Source organism: Cibotium barometz, chromosome 28 (genome assembly GCF_041138505.1).
Source record: "Cibotium barometz isolate CiBa-2024 chromosome 28, ASM4113850v1, whole genome shotgun sequence".
Lineage (NCBI taxonomy): Eukaryota > Viridiplantae > Streptophyta > Polypodiopsida > Cyatheales > Cibotiaceae > Cibotium > Cibotium barometz.
This window is the reverse complement of record NC_141073.1, coordinates 53477610-53499677: the sequence shown is the minus strand read 5'-3', so window position 1 is coordinate 53499677 and position 22068 is coordinate 53477610. Positions and strand designations below refer to the sequence as shown.

The window sequence follows — 22068 nt, the reverse complement described above, 5'->3', positions numbered from 1 at the left end:
TTGGTTGTAATTCATGCTCTTTCTACATGGAAACACTATTTGCTTGGGACTGATTTCACTGTGGAGACAGATCATCAGACCTTGGGTTATTTCCTCACGCAAACCAAGCTTTCAGAGAAACATATGCGTTGGGCAAACTTTTTGTCTATGTTTCACTTCCAGATTGTGCATGTGGAAGGCAAAAAGAATGTAGTGGCAGATACTTTGTCACGCAAGCCACAGGTCTCCGTAGTTTCACTTGCTTATCATCATGAGCTTGATGAAATGAAAGAGCAGTATGCCCATGATGAGGACTTTGAAAGGTTGCATGATCAGATGTCTGAGGGTCAGCGGCATGAGCATTATACTCTCAGAGATGGATTTCTATTGATGCATGGCAGACTGTGTGTTACCAGGCCATGGCAACTCAAGGTTATGATTGAAAGTCATACTCCACCGTATGCAGGTCATAGAGGTATTGACGCCACGGTAAAAGCAGTGGAGACTTCCTTTTATTGGCCAACCTTGAGAAGAGATGTTGATGCCTTTGTGAGGCAATGCATCGTATGTCAAAAGGTAAAGTTTGACCGTCAAAAGACACCAGGGTTATTACAGCCTTTACCTATTCCAGATAGACCTTGGGAGAGCATTGCCATGGATTTTATATTTGATCTTCCACGGACACAAACGGGCAATGATGGCATTTGGACTATCATATGCAGGTTCAGTAAGCAGGCTCATTTCATTCCCGTGCATAAGACGATCAAAGTGGATCATATGGTGAAGTTGTTCATGGCAAACATCTTCAAGTATCATGACTTGCCTACGTCTATCATTAGTGACCATGATCCACGGATGACGAGTTTGTTCTGGAGAGGGTTGTTTGACAACATGGGTACAACTCTCAAGTTTTCATCGTCATTTCATCCACAAACAGATGGTCAGTCGGAAGAGGCTAACTCTACAGTATTAGATCTTCTCAAGTGTTATGTGTCAGAGCACAAGCAACAATGGGAAAAGTATCTTCCTTTGGTGGAGTTTGCATATAACAACACTGTTCATACCTCGACAGGCAAGGCGCCTTTTGAGATTGTGGAAGGAGGGAAGAAGGTACCACCCATTTTGCATACAAAGGATAAGATCTTTGAGGCTGATCAGTATGTGGAGAGTATGGATGAAGCTTATCGGAGAGTTAAGTTGGCACTCCAGAAAACTCAGCAGAAGCAAAAGAAAGCCACAGACCGTCACAAACGTGTTTTAGAGTTTGCATTGGGTGATTGGGTTCTTTTGCGCTTTGAAAAGGCTAGACTCAAGAAGATGAAGGGTAAAGAGCGCTTATTCCCTAAGTTGAGCATGCGTTATTATGGGCCTTTTCAGGTATTGGAAAAGATTGGTGAGGTAGCCTATCGTTTGAAGCTACCAGATCACTGGAGGATTCACAATGCTTTCACGTGAGTCTCCTTAGACCTTTCCGTGGGGATGTGCCTGAGGATGTATCAGATGAGGCTCAGCCGGAAGTTGAGGAACTTGATGAGGTTCTGATTCCAGAGCAGATACTGGCACATAAGGAAAGAAAGGTACGAGGTAAAGTTTCCCGTCGCTATCTTGTGAAGTTCAAGAACTATTCACCGATGGATGCGAAGTGGATGGAGGAAGGCAACTTAACAGATTCACCTCAGGTTCAGCAAAGCATGGGTCTGGAGCATTACCTGATGCTCAAGAGGGGGGTAGCACCTCCACTCCCTTGATACAGACAGGCTCAGATGACATCTAGAGGTCGCTTGGTGCAGTTTTTATCTCACCCGAAGGTACTGATGGCTGACAGTACATCTGTTTATGGGACTTCTATGATATTTGTGTACTAGTCACATGGGATGTTGTGGTTGTGTATGGTTCACAGTCGTATACAACTTGGACTACTACTACGCCATTGGTTTGCAGTGAATGATGTTGATACATGTGCATGGCTTAGAGAGATTGGGACGCTAATCTTGCCATATTGTATATTTCACTTTGGATATTTTGCTGTATCACCAGAATGCAATCAAGGACGCTTGCCATTTTTCAAGAGGGGGGTATGTCATGGCCCTATGAAAATGGAACAGCACAAGTGTGGGCATGGTGGTTGCTGAGCAAAAATATTAAAAGATTCACATTTGGGGTGCCCGGACAAATGAAATGATGTGTGGACACTTTAGATGTGAAAGGGGGTACCAAGACATTTATGTTTTTAATGTTTTATTGATGGTTGCCCCTAGGCCTTAGTGGCCCCTAGGGAACTTTAATGTTTATTAAAGTTGGGACCCTAGGACATTTTTGGGGAGAGGCCACTCCACTTTTGGAGTTGCATGCGTCTCTCACCTCTCTCTCTCTCTCTATCTTTTTGGGAGGCGTGTAACCTACGTGCAAGAAACAAGCGTGGAGAGTAGGAGAAGCAAGTCGACTGGTTTTTGCTACTGTTTTTGCTGCTGATTTCTGTGCAAAGCAGGCCGTACAGTCCATGTGTGCAAGCCGTACAGTCCAAGTGGAATTTGCTCGTACAGAACTGCTACTGCTATTGGTACAAGCTACGCTGACAGTAGCTGAAGACAGGTACAGAACTGCTGCTGGTGGTACAGTTGTACGGACAGCTGTACGGACAAGGCAGGTGCTGGCGGCGCTGGACAGAACAAGTACAGGCTGCGCTGAACTGTACAGTAGGTACAGTCGGGTACAACAGGCTGATTTAGGCAACTGCAGTACAATCTGTACAGCTCTGTACGGACAAGTACAGTCAGACTCTGCTGTGCTGTACGGACAGGTGCAGGCCAGCGTTGACCTGTCAGTTCTGGACAGTAAAGCGGTGCATCTCCGGCTACACGTGGGATTCTATCAGAGTTTATTTGGTGCAACAATCAGGTGGTTGCAGGGGAAAGAGTACAGACAGTTGTTGTCAAGTACACACTGGTACGAACTGTCCCACGAGTGCAAAGCCACGAGCTGATTTGGTAAGCTATGAACTTGTTCATCTGTCTTTCTTTCCATTGGCTTATGTCTGCAGAGTTGTACTATCTGGCCTCTTGTGAGAGGAGGGGTATGGCAGATTGAAAAGAGTGGAAACAGAGATTGGACAGTAAATGTATGTTTGTGCTGAGTTGTTGAATCATGTGCATGAGATATGCCAGATGTATGCTCAAGGCTGTCCTGCTGAATGGTCTTGGCTGATCAGAGGGAAGCACAGAGTGTTGCTTTGAGACACAGATCTGTGTGTGAATCCTCTGTGCTAAGAGGTACTGTGCCAGATTGGACATACAGGTGTATTTCTCTTGGCTGGTTTTGTTGTACTCAACCTTACATATTTTTGAAATTGAATAAAGAAATACCGCAAGGGGCGCCAAGTTTTGGGGCCAACAGGTGTCGTTCTCTTTTCAGATTTGGAGCACTCTAGCTCCAATCAAATTTGTTTTCATATCTGGACTACAAGTGGAAGGGTGATTGCTAGTCTACCGCACTTTGGTTTCTACCAGAGGCCGGTTTCACCGATGGAAACTGTGGAAGAACTGGTATCTTCCTTTCCAAAAGCTGCTGCACGCTAGCATCACGATTCACCATCCCCTCCAACAACGGTGTCCACCTCAGTGGTCGTACTCCTGGTAACATTTGGGAAGCTGAAAGATCCTCCACCAAAACTCCCAGCCGCATCATCATCCACCACAGGGGCCTTCCCCTTGCGGTCCGTCGCCTCCCCCCTCATCGTAGACGTGCGAGAAGAAAGGTGATATGATAAGAACTGCTACCTGTCGCTGAAGATAGGATGTCTCCTCCTCCTTTGGGACTAAGATCAGCCCCAACGCTCTTGCTTTGACTCCGTCAACGGCTGAAAACCCGATGTCGGCCGCAAAAAACTCAGCTCCTCCGACGAAGACGCACCCTCTGGTCACCCGCAAGGCTGCAGTAGACGCCTACAGCCCCCTCTGGATCAGTACGGCTGCAAATCAGCCCTTGTACAACAAAAACGCAGATCAGCCCCGCTCCCGCTCCCAGAAAAAACGCAAGTTGCTGATGTAGGGCTCCAGGGGTGCAACAGCTCCGCCGGATGTGTCTGAACACCGCTAGATGCCTGCAGAAGTGTCCTGCAACAAAAACGCAGCCTCCAGATGCTCACGTCCCGCTCCAGCAAAAAAACGCAAATATGACCTAAGCCCGCTCCATCTGATCAAGGTGCTAGTACATGGCATGAGCCTGCACAAGGGTACAATCCCGTAAGTGAGGGCTCTGACAATGAACTCTACTCAAAACTATGAACAAGACTGATTGTGGGTACTTGCTTAAGTACTAGGCAAAAGGGCTTGGTCATGCACATCTCTCCATCCCAAAAAGTCGTGAGAGGAAGATGAGTCATCTGGAGGAAGATGAAGAGTCACTCTGACACGCGTGCACACCTGCTGCCCGATCTGACCGCCGTCTGATGCACCAAAAATAGCACTGCCTGTACTGACCCCACCTGGACACTGACTGACTCATCTGGACCTGTACAACTGGATAGAATGACCTCCGCTAACAAGAAGTAGCCTTGAACTCATCATCAATGTGAAACTTCAAGGCAACCACTGGCTGAAAACTGAGTTAAACTCATTTAAATGTACAGACATGGCTGTACCTTCCTTCATGCGAAGGTCCATTAACTTTTTCAGCAAATAAACTTTACTTGCGGCACTCTTTTGGGCATATAACTCTTCTAACCTCTTCCACATGGCATAGGCAGAATTCTCATTCTCTATATTGAACAATAGAGAGTCTGAGACCGAGAGTTCTATCGTAGAGCATGCAAGCTCATCTAACTCGTCCCAATTTTCCTGATCCATATCTGCTGGTTTTATACCCTTTGCCTTAATGGGCTTCACTTGTTTCTTCTGCCCCAGAACATTGTAGCATTGCTTTTGCCAAATGGCAAAGTTATGTGCCCCTTCCAACTTCTTAATGTGCAGTAAGCTGCTGCTATCACTGCTGCCAGCCATAGTTTCAGCCCAAAGAATTGACTCAGAAGTCAACAATATGCACACCCAGTGTCAACCAATGACCGGGTGCAAAGCAAGTACCAACCAACAGTGCAGAATGGACCAAAAAACTGCAGAAATTGTAGAAATTACAGAAATTGCATATCTGTAATTTTCTGTTCAGAGCACGCAAAACATGTGCCAATGCACTCTCAAATGCAATTACAGCAAATGCATGGGTTAAATCTGAAAAGCCCCAAATTTTTGCTGCAAATCTGCTCTGAATGCATGCACCAGTACCCAATTTCTCTCCTCAAAGTGCCAACATTACATCAGCAACACTCTGACAAGCATAAATAGGCTCAATTTTGCCAAAATGTCTGAATTTCAGTAAAATCCTTGTGACAAGCACACAGCCCCCTGACCTTCCTACATTAGCTCTATTATAGAGGAGACAGCTTCTTTTGTGTTTCATTTCAAAATGGCCATGTTTGGTGCCCCAAGGACAGAGCGAAAACATCATCATGTATCTAAAGAGATCGATATCATAATTTGCGTATCCAACTTTGCACAAGTATGACATATGACATTGTAAACAACATCGACACTCAGATGTTGGTTTTCAAAAACTACAAATACCACACACATCCATGCTACTACATGGACTACTTTGTCTCTCCATCTCCATCACCAAGCCCTAATGGACCTTGCATTTGTCTTTTGACATAATCGTATGTTAAAAGTAATCGTTCAAGTTGGAGATAAGAAAAAGGAGCCTACAAAAGTTTAAGGACCCCTTTGTTCAAAACTGACCTTGGATAATCAATATGTAGTGTTATATGTGTCGTGCCAGTTAAGGCACCCACCCCTTCATAAGAAGAACATCAAGAACAGATTAGTTATGCCTAAACATGCAGCAAGAAAATCACCATGAAGGTTTCACTCATAAGTTGGAAAAAAACTCAGTAAGTAAACACAAGAACCATAAAAGCCAAGAGCAACAGACGCTTCTAATTTTCCAAAACAAGCCGACACTTTCAAGCGAAGGACTATTGACACGAAACAAAGACCAACATACTTGACTATTTTGAAATCTTTCGTCATTTGATATTGGTTTGTACTATTACTCCTAATATTAAAATTGTTGCCGAATAAGGTCATGTTTCACCATTGGATTCTCCAGCGGGGATGGAAGGGTAATAATGCCACTTTTTGCACACGTGTGTGTGTGTGTGAGTGTGTGTGTGTCGGGGGCGGGGGGGCTACTTTAGTATCTCCTGAATTGATTAATGCTTTGGCAGCCCCAATCAGATGTCTTTGCTACATTTGAATCTCCTTGAGATAGACCTTAGATGTCAGTGAAATAACCTTGGACAATTTGGAGCTGTTCTCCAACTGTCTCAAATGTTTTGCTTAGGCATATATGCAAAGCCTTGTCCTGTACATTCTACCCCTTTTCTGTGGTTTTCCCTTTCTCTGAGGTTTTTTACAGGTACTACAGCATGACCAAAAAACATGTGTTTGTAGAGAGAGAGAGAGAGAGAGAGAGAGAGAGAGAGAGAGAGACGGAAACAGAAAGACATACTTGGCATTTTGCAGCGACAAGCATAACCTTTGCCTCTTTGCGCAAGCAACCTTAAGAACCCCATCATCCTCAGAGAAATGTCTCGCTCTTGCACACAAGAAAGAACTAGTCATGCTTGGTTTGCCTTGCGAGGCGTTTTTGGCAATGATGATAAGATGTGACTGAAAGAAAGTATAGGAATAAGGAAGAACAAATTGATAAACCAGAGAATCACAAGCAATTGCAAACTATAAAGATTGAAATGTACTGCTGACCTGGTTAACGTGCAGTGGTATCATGTGACTTTGGAACGCAGAGAACTCCACTATTACAATAGAACAATATGACTAGTTAAACTTTTCCATCATGCAATAAGGAAAAGAGAAACACTGTAGATCAAATAGTGCGCGTCACATAGAATTGCCATACAGAAGTATGGTGGAGAGTCGGCACTGTCTCCCCAAAAATTATAAACAACGGAAGCCGTGCCCTAGCAAACACATAGGCATGGAGGTTTAGAAGCAAATAACGAACCTTGATGTTTGCCATTACTGAAGTGGTTTTTTATTGATGTTGTGGCATAAAAGGTACGAAAATGAAAGGAGTTAAAAGTACATAACATATTTCGACAACCCCTTTGCACAAGGTCATCATGTATCATGTATCGACTACCCAAGAAAATTTGCACTCCCAAACTCAGCCTTTGCCAGAGTCTTGTAGATTGAGTTGAGGATTGTGATAGGCCACCACTGCCAGACTTAATTCAACACTTTCTATGCTTGGGAATCAAATGGCTCGAGCCCTCCAACAACAAACTCCGAGGCATCTCCCCTACATCTATCACACGTTGAAGCATAGAAAGAAGGCCAGAGCGAGGCTGAGGAGCTGTGCCTCAATGATGTCAATGCATCCGACAACTCCATCTTAGTGAATGGCTGCTCCAAGCTGACCCTCATGCAATTTATGACCCGCCGCTAAACATGTGCCCACATTGGAATCCGCAACAATCCTTTGAGATCTCCCCACCTGCAAGTTGCTATAAAAATCGGTGGGGTGGCTAGCCTGAGCATCTACAAAGGGACATCTATCAAAGAACCATGTGGATGCCTCAAAATGTCTAGCCCAACCTCGAAGCATCAGGACCAATGATCTGAAAGGTGGATACCCTATCTCTAATCTGAGTCGACTGCGAGGCCTCCCTACAAAAGACAAAATCATGCTGTCAATTCTTGAGCTTGCTGACAAGCTTGGCCGATGTGAATCTCAATCCATGAGCTTTTTGGCTCCCACTCATGTAATCTTTGCAAGGGCGTAAGGCCTCGCCCTGAAGCAATGCTCAGGCTCTTCGATCTTAACCACGCACGTACGAGCCACATCAAGAAAGCAATTGTTCAATGCTGCTCTCCCCGCTCTGCTGCCAATTGCATTGTATCACTGTCTAAGCCCTGAAGCAATGCTCAGGCTCTTCGATCTTAACCACGCACTTACGAGCCACATCAAGAAAGCAATTGTTCAATGCTGCTCTCCCCGCTGCTGCCAATTGCATTGTATCACTGTCTAAGCCCATACCCTCAACCCAAATTGTTTCAACTCTATCTACCAAACTCTTATCAAGAAGCACACTCTCAAAAATGAGCAATATATGTTCTCCTCCACGCCCTGCCTCATCAATAACAAGCATAATCAAACCATAATCCAAGAGGACAATCCTGCCACAATCGCAGTGGATCACCTCACCTTGTCCAACGAGTCCCTGACACAAAAACAACCTATGCAAGATAGGTAAGTCCCCTCAGGCAGCACTGGTCAAAGTGTGAGAAAGCCAAGCTCTTTGACTGCTGCACAAGAGAAAAAAGACCCAAGATGCCATACACTTGAGTGCGTAACGACAAGGGCAACGGAGAAGGATCAACGTCAAGTACTGTTTGTACACTTGGGTGTGCTATTTCCTAGATTGGCAAAAAGCAACCCATTGTTGCATTCACCACCACACACACAAGTATTATGTTGCTTGTTCTATTGCTATTTGGGTTTGTTTCCCTGAGAGTTACTTGTTCCTTTTGCTGCTACTTCTTTGATTTGGTGCAACAATCAGTGTAGCACTGTAGTTGCAAAGAATCTCATTTCCATGCTTGGAAAGCACATTGAAGTTCATTACATGAGGCATGAGAGCATAATTTTTTGGACCCTAGTTCATCCTATCGTTTCACTCCGACCAGAATGAATACAGTTGCACATAACTTTACAAAAGCTCTCTCACAAGTTTATTGATGGATCATTTGTCAAAAGAAAATTAACTCACCACACGATCTGAGGGGAAGTGTAAAACAGATCTCACCATGCTTGACCAAAAATCTGGAGTATGTACTAAAAGAACAACAATAATTAGCTTGGAGCAGCCATTCACTAAGATGGAGTTGTCGGATGCATTGACATCATTGAGGCACAGCTCCTCAGCCTCGCTCTGGCCTTCTTTCTATGCTTCAACGTGTGATAGATGTAGGGGAGATGCCTCGGAGTCTGTTGTTGGAGGGCTCGAGCCATTTGATTCCCAAGCATAGAAAGTGTTGAATTAAGTCTGGCAGTGGTGGCCTATCACAATCCTCAACTCAACCTACAAGACTCTGGCAAAGCCTGAGTTTGGGAGTGCAAATTTTCTTGGGTAGTCGATACATGATACATGATGACCTTGTGCAAAGGGGCTGTCGAAATATGTTATGTACTTTTAACTCCTTTCATTTTCGTACCTTTTATGCCACAACATCAATAAAAAACCACTTCAGTAATGGTAAACATCAAGGTTCGTTATTTGCTTCTAAACCTCCATGCCTATGTGTTTGCTAGGGCACGGCTTTCGTTGTTTATAATTTTTGGGGAGACAGTGCCGACTCTCCACCATACTTCTGTATGGCAATTCTATGTGACGCGCACTATTTGATCTACAGTGTTTCTCTTTTCCTTATTGCATGATGCAAAAGTTTAACTAGTCATATTGTTCTATTGTAATAGTGGAGTTCTCGGCGTTCCAAAGTCACATGATACCACTGCTCGTTAACCAGATCAACAGTATATTTCAATCTTTATAGTTTGCAATTGCTTGTGATTCTCTGGTTTATCAATTTGTTCTTCCTTATTCCTATACTTTCTTTCAGTCACATCTTATCATCATTGCCAAAAACGCCTCGCAAGGCAAACCAAGCATGACTAGTTCTTTCTTGTGTGCAAGAGCGAGACATTTCTCTGAGAATGATGGGGTTCTTAAGGTTGCTTGCGCAAAGAGGCAAAGGTTATGCTTGTCGCTGCAAAATGCCAAGTATGTCTTTCTGTTTCCGTCTCTCTCTCTCTCTCTCTCTCTCTCTCTCTACAAACACATGTTTTTTGGTCATACTGTAGTACCTGTAAAAAACCCAGAGAAAGGAAAAACCACAGAAAAGGGGTAGAATGTACAAGACAAGGCTTTGCATATATGCCTAAGCAAAACATTTGAGACAGTTGGAGAACAGCTCCAAATTGTCCAAGGTTATTTCACTGACATCTAAGGTCTATCTCAAGGAGATTCAAATGTAGCAAAGACATCTGATTGGGACTGCCAAAGCATTAATCAATTCAGGAGATACTAAAGTAGCCCCCCGCCCCCCGACACACACACTCACACACACACACGTGCAAAAAGTGTAAAATCTGGAGTATGTACTCAAACAACAACAACAATGTTCACTGCATGTTTGCACAAGAAAAGGTGCCATGGATACTCTAAGGGGCATGTGGAGGTAAAAGTGTACGTTGAACTATCATGGTCCATGTGGAAGGCACCATGTATGACAGCTCAAGGGAATGGCGAAAAACCTACGCCATGTGATGCAAAACCCACTACAAAGCTCGACGCAGTAGCAGGCTTCATGCATTCATGTGCGTACAATTGTGTGATAATAACCTAGACATAACCCGAGCAGGTGACTACACCAGACATTCCATAGAGAGTGAGTGCATTTTGTACAGTGGTGATGGGGTCATCAGAAAAGACACCTGCACAGATACTGATATCATTCATGTTGTATATATGCACGCTGGAGGAGATCAATGGAAGCCTCTGTGAAGGAGCACGTGTTATGACTGTATGCACAGGAAACCGTCCGCATGCAAAGACAACAGCTACATGGATGGGGATACAATCTAATGGCTCTATGAAGACGCATGGATATGCCATCGTAGAAAGAGGTGCTACTTTATTATCAGCAAATACCCAGGTAGAGGAGAAAGCTTACCTCTGCAGATCAATCTACCTAGCATCTCTGTGTAGTCGTCGGAGCAAGATCTTTATTCGGGTGCAAGCTCTTGAAGGTTCTAGGGTCCAAAATGAGTGTATGGGGGTAGGTTTTTTTGACTCTTCCTTAGCCTCATAGCCTCCTGTAGCGTGCGTGCGCACTGAGCCTATATGTTCGTGCATAGTCGGTGGGCTTAGCAAAGGTGGAGCACTTGGGAGTGGCCTACTTGCCGGTATTACCAATGTTGAGCTTGGTCAACATCAACAAATGACATTTTTGCAACATTTGGTGCTGGCCCTAGTTTAGAAGTCATGACTTCTGGTCTTGGTGAGCTCAATCTTGCCTTTTGGTAGGTGGATATTGGAATTCCCTTATAGGTATAATCATCTATCTCTCCTTCTAGCACGAGTTCGTATTCCTAGCTATATTTGTCTGTAAATACGAAGGGTTTAGTGCCCTCCAACTTGTATTTGAGATAGACATACAAGGTCTTCTCTGGTGTTAATGTGAAATCAAGGGGATCTTGAATCACATAATAGAATTTAGACCCTGTGTCCTCTTGCTTGTACATGATCTTCTTAGCCTTGTCTATGAGCACTCTGATAGTGTGTATGGAGTTGATAAGCATGAGGCTGGGATCTGAGTGGCCTTTCACCTCCATCTTCTTCAATCAAAATTGTACCTAAAGTATCGACTTCCATGGGGTCGTCAACAATTAGGTACATGATTCCATCAAGGCCTATGTAACGATCTCCTTGGTAATTTACAAATGGTGCGGCATCAAACTCTAAGGAGTGATCCTGAACTTTGATTAAGTATCTATTCATAGAATCTCTGTAGATTCTATGAATGGTGCGGCATCAAACTCTAAGGAGTGATCCTGAACTTTGATTAAGTATCTATTCATAGAATCTCTGTAGATTCTTGCACTATGTGAGTTATTACCATAGTGAACAATCTTGATATTAAAGTCTAGATGCGTGTTTGGGTCCCTATGGACTGAGGTTCTTGAACTCATGCCTGTGTCTGAAGAAGTTTTGTATACAAATTCGTATAAGGGTTGAGTTATAGTAGGACAAGACCTTGCGGTGCTCTCTTGAGTAGAAGCTTTGCTCCTTAAGTCAGGCCTAGGTTGATAGCCTAAGTGGTATACCAATCCTAAGCGTAGGTGCATAAGACTAAGATACACTCCTAAAAGATGAGACTCCTAAGATTATCTCAATTTTGCATGATGATCAAGGCTAATCTGGCCAGATGATGCTTGATTTGAAGGGAATCTTGCTTGGAATTTAAGCAAATGATGTCCAAAATTTAGATCTGAAAGCTCGGCTATGCTTTTGAAGACAAGAGCTATCAATTGGAAGTGATTGGACTTGGATCTAAGCAATTTAAACAAAAATGCGCTTTTGTTTATTCTGCTCTTTTTGCTGATTTGATGTAATGGATTGAAGGTTGTGTTGTGTTGAATCCAAATATGCAAAAATCTTTCAATTTGGACAAGATTTAGGCACTCAAAATGCAGGAAAAGGTTCATGCAAAAGTTGATTTTGGCATTAAATGTGCTTTCTTTGGGGTCTCTTGCAATTTTTTAAACTAAATGAGACGCACTACTGAATTTCAACACCTTGGGGATGCTCTAAAGCAATCTAGATACAGATCTAAGCAGATCCAATGAAAGCGCCCTTTTTTGTCAGCATAGATTTGATTTTAAAAGGTAATTAACACATGCAAATGTCACACCAAGCTAAATATGGCTTGATTAGACCAAGATGAAGATAGTTGATGTAGTTTTGCAATCTCTAGGTGAAAACCAACAAAAGCATGCTTTTGTCCAAGCACACTAAAATTGAACTGTTATGCATGTAAAAATTGTATGATATGCTAAGGACCTCAAATATACAATTTTTTCCAAGATCAAGACTGATTTGGGCTCTGAAAAGCACATCCAAATCTCTTGGACAACAAAAGCTGATTCAAGTGCTTAGATCTATGCCCATGCAATGGCTCAAATGCTGAACTCTACTTACCCTACTCCTATTGCACAAAATGAAAGCTAAATCTAATGAAAAACATGACAAAAACTCAATAAAAGCTGGAAAACATCAAGAAGTCAACTAAAGCTAAAAACTCAAACTTTCAAAACAAAACACAAACAAGCCATGCATATGGGAACATCATGCAACCAAGGCACACATAGACACTCAATGCACACTTCCTAAGCGTAAATGAAGGCCTGGGTGAGTCCCACTCCTCTTGCTACCCTCATGAGAGCCTTGGAACCCTGTTCCAACCTCCCAACTAAAGATTAAATGGACTTAATGGGGCTCAAAGCTATCAAAAGCTAGGTGGACACTCTCTAATCTAGGATTACTTTCCCAACAACAGCGCCAATGTTATTGGCTTGCCACCACGACGGACCTTGTAGCATAGATGTTGAGTACTAACATGAAAATGTCAATACCAAGGAAGGACCCGATTAGTGCATGGAGGCTATGTAGGTTTGTCAGACACTATGGAATATTTGGCCTAGAGTGTACTATGCAAGCTATGCTCAACTATCAACCTAGCATCAACAAAAGCTAACTCAACCTATACATTCATCAATCTCATCAAGGGACTTCTCTATGAGCGGATCTAGGCCAAAACACATGCATTCAAAGCGTGGGTTAGCTCAAAAGACTCTACTTGTGCTTAAGAACACTTAGAGGCACCTGCCTTGCATATTCAAAGACTGCAATGAAATTGCGCTTTTGTTTGGGCAGCCACATAAAAGTGCAAAACAGAGATTTAGGACTCAAACACTAGTTGAATCTACCCCTTTCAATCAACTTTTACAAAGGAAGAAGCTTCAAATCACAAGGAATATAGCATAAACACTCAAAGCAAGAAATCACGCTTTTGTTCATTCCACACAAAAAAAACAGCATGAAAACATGAAAGAAATCTTACACAACATGAAGGAGAATCTTACTCATTAGTCACTCAATAGTCACTCAATAGAATAAAGGGAGGGAGCTATGGAAGCTTAAGCAAGAAGAATCTCTTCACTCGTTAGCCAATCCACCTTCTCTACTTTGGCCCTAGTTTGCCTTTTATACCTATGGTTTCTAACACTACCCTTTCACACTAGTCTTGGCCAAAAAGAGCTATATTACAAGAGGCTTTTGCCTTACAAGGGGAATTTTACAATTTGAAAGCTCTTTGAGCCCCTAATGAATATTCTACAAGGGTATTTAGCCCATAGGCTTCATGAGGTAAAAAATAGAATTCCGTGTATTCCCTTGCTTCTTCCTTGATCCTCCGTCTTCTTTGCTACTTTACTGCCGCTTCATGTAGGCTTTGTCCTTGCTTCTATTCCTTTGAAACAACAATAAAAGACAAATTTATGCTCAAATGAACCAAGAACTCCTTGACAAGAACTCCTTGATAAGCTCCAACACTCTTTCTCTCTTAGAAGGGTTGGGTTTCATCAAGAAAAGAATGTGCCCAAAGACATGCACACAACTGTAATTTGCAAGGATGGTAGAATTACTCACAATACTTCCAAATATATTTCTTTGATAAAATGATTATTCTTTCAAATGTTTTTGTAGGGCATAAGTAGCACTTAAAGATAGTTTTTTTAAAGGCTCAAGTGCTAACAAGGCTTGGCCTAATGGTCCAAAGAGCAGGATCTTCTTTGAAGATATACATTAATTGGCCATCTTATCTTAGAAGACTCTTTTCATAGATCCTTTATTGCAAAGTATCTATAACCAAGGGTCAACCCATGATTTTACAAAGACCAAGGTTGAGTACCAATGGATTGTCAAAGAGAGACCACAAAAAAGGGACTCATGGCATCTATGCAAAATAACTCTATGTAGATATTTGTGCATTAGATTCTTAGGGACACCAAGCATCAAGTATTTCACGTTGCAAGCTAAGATTTGAACCGTCAAATCAATCAAGTAACGTAATTTATTTTTGTAACATCATTCTCAAATGCAGCTAGTGTACTCTTTACAAGTCCAATGGTCCAAGCTAATTCTTTTGCATACCATTATGATTAATAAGATTGATTGGGAAACAATATATATATATATTACTTCCATAGTAAAAGATCTCTAGACTAGAAATTTGTGTGAGCTCTTTAGCTCAAAAGGAGGAATTTTTATTGCATGACTCACCACTATGCATAGATAAGAATCCCCATGCAAAGTCAATGTATGAATTCCATGCTTTACCTCATGAGAAGCATGAGGGAATGCTACCTACTACCCTAAGAAATAGAAAACCCTTTCTATTGGCCCACAACATTGCAAGACATTCCTGACCATGTGGCAATGCATGGTAGGTCAAATGATGCAATGATAAGGGAGGTATGTCAAAAGGTATGTCTCTTTATTTCTTAAATGTTAAAATTCCATGAGATGCTAAGGTCAATAGGCTCCAATAGAGATCCTCCATGACTAGTCTCTATTGTAAAAGGGTTATTTAAAATGCAAGTGTGCAAAGGTATGGCGAAAAGATGTCTTCAATTTCCAAATATGTTCAGAATATGGCACAAGGTTTTTGTTACTAATGGTTATGTGTATGACAACAATAAGATAGTTGTTCCCATGAATAAAGAAGCTATTCTTGTGTCATAACAAAAGTAACAATGAGCCACTCCCGAGCACCAATCAATTTAGAAGTATAAGCATGATGCTTAGATTCAAGTCTTCAAGGCTGACCATGTTGTACCATGGACAAGGTTTGACAAGGTGACCTTCACACATGACTATAAGCTACTACATATGGTAAGGAATTACATAGTTATGTAGTTGAGTTACAAGTTATCCTTATAAAGATTTTAAGTGGATACATAGTTACAAGGTGACCTTCACACATGACTAGTACATATGGTAAGGAATTACATAGTTACATAGTTGAGTTACAAGTTACATAGTTACATAGTTGAGTTACAAGTTATCCTTATAAAGATTTTAAGTGGATATAAGAATCACAAATGTAAAAGATCTTTCATTATTATAAGAATACAAGTTTCTTAATGGGTTGGACACAAACACAACATCAATCAATGAATAATGTAAGGACTTACTTAGTGTCTTACAAAACCGTTAGGGAAGAACCAAGGAATCAATGTCTAAGACGCATGATTTAATGTAAGGATTGGCTCAAGCCTAAAAGTTCCTTCATGGGTTGGATGACATCCATCACATTAATGTTTAGGTCCAATACTCAAACATTTCAAGTAAGCATTCTCTTTCCTTATGCAAGCACACAAGATCCTTACTAAATGGGATATCCAAGACATCAATGAATGAATAAAACATTCCAAAATTAATGAAAGGAATCTTGAGAAATATTGCAAGACTACAATTTCCTTAATGGGTTGTCTTTTTACCAAGGCATCAATGTAATAATCTAAAGAAATTTAATGTAAAAACAAAAGACATAATGCATTAGCGTAGCAATGATTTCATCACCTAAGCACCTACTAGACTTGCCATATAGTCCAAGGAGGTATTCTTGCTCAAATGTGAATCATAAGTGTAAATGAGCTTCCTATAGTTGAGTACAACTATAGGATGTCATTAAAATTCAATTTTGATGAGTTTCTTATTGATTATGGACAAATTACTACGAGAGTAAATGAAACCTCTTATAGGTTAAAGGTAATGCAATGTCCCTTTTAAGTTTTTTCTCTTTTATCTCACATTAATGTTTGGTTTTATGTTTATGTGTGTACAAAGGCAAATTTGTTGGCTTAGCGATGACTTCGTTACCTAAGCACCTACTAGATTTGTCATCTAGTCTAGGAATGTGATCATCACTCAAACGTGCATGTCAAGTGAAAAAGGATTCAAAAGTATCAGCTTAGTGGTGACTTTGTCTCCTACAAACCTTCTAGATTTACCATCTAGTCCAAGAATGTGGTTAACCACTCAAACATGGATCCTTAGTGTAGATGGGCGTCCTTTTCCCTATAAAAAGGCATAGTTAAGGATAGCTATGGTCTAAAGGGTGGGGCATACCATAATAATATAATTTTGATGAGTTTCTTGCTTCAAAAAGACTTTTCTCTCTCTAGAAGTGGCCATTCTAGAGAGAGAAAGCTAAAGAAAGCACATGTTATAAGGTTGCAAGAAGGTGCATAAGGCAATGTGAAGTGCTAGGTGAAGAATGAAAGTTGCAAAAGTGCCTAGGAAATTTAACCATGACCTCTACATGTATTTTCAGGGTAAGAGTTAGAAATGCCCTTGAAAAGGCTAAAATATGGCTTCCATAGTAGGAACAATGGCTGGAACCATAGGAGGATGGGCTGAAAGAATGGGATGATGAATTGAAAGGTGTAAAAAGGGCTAAAAGCAAGTCCCAATGTGGAGGATAATGGAAGGCTGCCTTCAAAAGAGTTGACCCACAAGGCAAGAAAAGCCCTTTCTCTTTCTAGATTGCCAAAAATAGCACCAGTGTGTTTTTTCTTTATACATGCACATGAAGAGGATCTATCTCTCTCTCTCTCTCTCTCTCTCTCTCTCTCTAGGCACACAAGTGGGCTCTAGAGAAATCCCTTTCCATGCTCTACATGATCAGGCTGAAAATTCTCATCTTCTCCTTCTTGCTTACATACCTACCCAAGGTAGCATTACATAGTAATTGGTCTCTAAAACTGCTCTTATTTTACTAGCGTATAAGCTACACATTGTGTAATGGCTCCACTCCTTTTCTCCATAGGATCTCCAAGTCTTTCTAGGCTTGTCAGGCCTTGAGAAGAGGAAAACTATAGTGCAAGGAGTTCTTTATAAGCTACAAAAGTCATGGTTTATGGAGTTCTAAGCCTCCATAGCTCATATGTGTAAGCCATATTTGCATTTGTGTAAGACATTGTAGGTATTCTTCTCCCTTGTGAGAAGCAAGTAATACAAAGCCATTTGAAGGGGGGTTGGCCCCATGAATCTGACCTTCTCAGTGTAGTGCTTGTCTCTTTTTTCTATTCACATATGCATGCTATCAAATAAATGATTGGCTTGCTATGGTTAGCATTGAGTTTAACTCTATAAACCAAGCAAGCAAGGAACAAGTAGAGAAAAAAATTGAGCAATATTGAGAATTTTAGAGCTTTAACACTCATCATAACATCCAAAGATTTCAATACCTTAGTTAGGTGACATTGTTTGCATACCTTGTATGCCACGTGTGCACCCATAAAAGGAGTTGTATCACTAGTCATCTTCAAAGCTAGTCCACATGGAGGACAAAGAATCTCTAAAAGGCACTGTGCCTCTTCTCCAACTCCTACATCCTTTCCATATCTTAAAAGTAATGACAAATAATCTGGTGACCAAAATCAATAGCATTATCTCATCTCTAGGGCACTCATTGCTCCTATTAACAAGGATATAATGGGGAAGCACTCATTGATTTATGTTTCTTTATGGATTCTAGAATTTTAGCCATATGACCAAGTTGATTTTGAAATTAGGATCTAATATCACAGTCATCATTCATGCAAAGGAAGTTGACAAGCAAGGTAACGTCACTAAATCTAGATGGATCTACAAAAATATTGTAAAGACCTTTAAATGCCATGCTTTATCATCCTTAACATTGTGTGGGGCAAGCTCCTTCCAAGTTGTCATCCAGTGGTTACCTTTCCGAACTTATTTCCTACTTTGTTGGAGTACAACAACATTATGAGCCTTTGCAATATAAGTGCAACAAACAAAAGACAAATTAAAAAGGGTCCATAAAGATGCCAAAACTATGAGCTACAACTAAAGGGACTATTCAATAACCAAGAATACCAATTTGCCAATGAGCATAAGGTGCTGTCTTATTTTGGATGGCACTACCCTTGGTCACTAATAACACACAAACGACCTTGTCTAGGTTAGGCATGATGGAATGCATGATTTTGTAGCTCTTGAGTGAACTAAGAGTGAACTATTCATGAAATAAAGTGCACTTTTTCACTTTGTCTTTGCTATCTAGCCTTGTAAATTTTGAAGATGGTTTATTTTACCCTAGTTCATTATATATATATATATATATATCAGTATTCAATGTTATTATTATATTAAATTTTCATGATTATCGTTTTATTTCTAGTTTCTTTAGCAAAAATTTGTTTTTGATTGCACACTGTCATGTAGTTGACATAAAAAAACGTTTATCAAGGTAGTATTCTTTTTGCACAATAGTTTTGTGTCTCGTTTCTATTATCATACCATTTGGTCTCATTTTGTTTTAAGTTTCTTAATGTTTATTTTTAAATTTTTTAAATTCATGAGTCTATTTTGACCCTTTAACAAGACAAACATGATTTACAAGTTCAAAGCATAATAGTTGCTAACAAGGTTTCATATGGGAGGACAATCGTAATTGAGGGAAGATTTTTTGTTTTATAGTGTGCATGTCTAGATTTGCAAATTTTGAATTCATTTACTCTAATTTCTCCATTTAATAATATTTTCTTTACATTGTCTCAGGAAAAGGATGTTGCTCTCTTAAACTTGGAGATGATACATATGTGTGTGTGCACATCAATTGCTTTTAGCAACAACAATTTCCAATGCATGCAACCTATGGCATGCCTTTAATAAATCATCATGGAATGCTTCTACATAAAAGATCTTGTTCACTCTGCCATGAAGAAACTTCCTCAATGTTAGCTTAGTGAATGTGTCAAGATCCATTTCTATAGAAGTTTCAACATCAATTTCCAATGCATGCAACAATTTCCAACCTATGGCATGCCTTTAATAAATCATCATGGAATGCTTCTACATAAAAGATCTTGTTCACTCTGCCATGAAGAAACTTCCTCAATGTTAGCTTAGTGAATGTGTCAAGATCCATTTCCATAGAAGTTTCAACATCACTTTCCAAGCCATAACAGTGCTCTGGCAAATCTATGATCCTTCACAAATGATGCGTGAGAAGAAGAGAGGGCATACACCTGCCAAAAAATCAGATTTGTAATCGCTTGTCTGCAAACACATCCCGTATATGAAGTGGTACCTTAGCTCAATATGCTTTATCTTTGCATGAAAAACAAAGATTCTTTGCCAACATAATGGCACTCTGGCTATCACAATGCAGCACTAGAATTTTCCCACTAATGTCAAAGTCTCTCACTAGACGAGCAAGCCAGAAAGCTTCCTTGCTTGCATCCGCCGATATAGAAACATACTCAGCCTCAGTGTGGTAGACGCTAATGTACAATCTTGTAAACAAGATCTCCCAAGAGATGGCACCTCCAACAAATGTGAATATTTAGCCAGTTGTAGACCTTCTATTGTCCCACATTCCCTACATAATCTGCGTTTGTGTATCCAACAATAGATGCATCACCTCTTTTGAAGCATAAACACTTATCAATTGTGCCCTACAAATAACACAGTATTTGCTTAACTACATCCCAATGCTTTCTACTGGGATCAACCATAAATTGGCTAACAACTCCCACTTCAAACACAATGTGTGATCTTGTAGCTACCATAGCATACATGAGACTACCAATCGTCGTTGAGCAATATGGATTCTTAGCCATCATAGCCTTTTCCTCATCTGATTTAGGAGCATGAAGTTTTACATATGGAGGCAATGGCATAGTCAACAACTTCCCCCTCTCCATATGAAAATGCTGCAACACCTTGCACATATACTCAGTCCAAGACAAAGAAAGCACCTTTTGTGACCTACCTCGAGTAATCTGCATGCCCAAAATGTGTCTGGCATCTCCCAAATCTTTCATTGCAAAAGTTTCATGCAGCTTTCGCTTCAAGAGAACAATCTCATGAGTGTTTTTCCCGGCAATTAGTAGATCATTGACATATAAAATCAAGAGCACCAATGATCCATCTATCATCCTCTTTGTGTACAAACACAGATCTTCTTGATTTTTGCGATAACCTTGAGATTGCGTAAAAGTATAAATTTTTTGATACCATTGTCTAAGTGCATGCTTTAAGCCATATAGACTTCTCCTTAACTTGCACACCATATTTTCTTTGCCTTCACTCCAAACCCTTCTAGCTGTTGCATGTAAATCTTGTCATTGAGATTGCAATGAAGAAACGCAGTCTTCACGTTCATTTGGACTAAATCCATATCTTCTTTTGCTACTAAAGCCAGCACCAAATGTAACATCGTCATTTTGACAAAAAGCAAAAAGATTTCCTCAAAATCAATGCCTTTCTCCTGTGCATACCCTTTGGCAAACAACTAAGCAAGTCTTATACTTAGGATGCTCATCTCTAGAAATATACTTAAGCTTGTAAATCCATTTGCATGGTAAAGCTTTCTTTCCATTAGGCAAAGTTACCAAGTCCCAAGTCCAATTTGCAACTATGGAATCATATTTGGACTTTGTTGCATACTTCCACTTAACCTTGTCATCAACTTGCATAGCTACTTGATAACACCACAGTTAGTTAACATGACATAGTCCAAGCTTGGGACAAAATGCTTAGGCGACTGTGAGTCTCTTGTAGATCATCTCAATGCAACATGCTGACTACTTGTACTAGCGTCATCCATGGCTGTACCACCATTAGGATCATTAGCACCACTAATTTGTGGCACTTGCACTGTTTTCAAAGTCTAAACATCTTCAAATGTCACCTTTTTTGTAATCCACATCTTTAAGAGGCTTCTTATGCATCTTCTTTTCATTGAAAATGACATGGCTAATGCACACAAATTTATATGCTTTTGGATCCCAAAGATAAAATCCCATTTCACCACTCTCGCCATAGATAGTCAAACTAGCAAGCATATAAAGCTCCTCCCACTCTTCATCTCTCATGCCTTCTATTCTCCCAACAACACCAAGCAACGATTTGATTTGCCTCTTGAATGAGAACATCATGTATTTGAGCTTTCCATAATGTAAATTTTGTGCCATCAAACTTCTTGATGTTATACAGCTCATGCTTTAACGATGAAGAAGAAGCCATACTTGACTAGTAACCTAACAAAAATTTGGTAGAGGGATAGTAGTAAACTAGCAAAATAACCAAGTTACTAAAACTAGTGTCAAATTAGCCTAAAAAATGACATGACAAATCCACTCAGAAACTACTGAGAATCACGCATAAAAGTGTCTCATAAATCACTCTAAAATTTGGCAAAATTTTGCCAGCATAAGAGCTGAAAAACCATAAAACCATAGACCACAAATGCTCTTAAAAAATGTTGGGTTATAAGCCTTGCTTGGTAGGTGAGTTAGAAACATCATCACTTATGTCATGAGAGCTCTCCTCTACATCGCTTACAGACTTGCGGCATAGGCAAT

At 40.6% G+C, this 22068-nt stretch overlaps 1 protein-coding gene across 1 annotated transcript in view; it reads right to left on the bottom strand.

Moving 5' to 3' along the window:
* The window catches only part of LOC147622940 (uncharacterized), a 58606-nt gene extending 47598 nt beyond the window's left edge, over positions 1-11008 (bottom strand). The window contains exon 1 of the mRNA XM_086822553.1: positions 10785-11008. Within this exon, the coding sequence (XP_086678679.1) occupies positions 10785-10809 (25 nt within the window). The 5' untranslated portion in view covers positions 10810-11008. The remainder of the gene's footprint in view (positions 1-10784) is intronic.
* Between the last annotated feature and the right edge of the window lie 11060 nt (positions 11009-22068).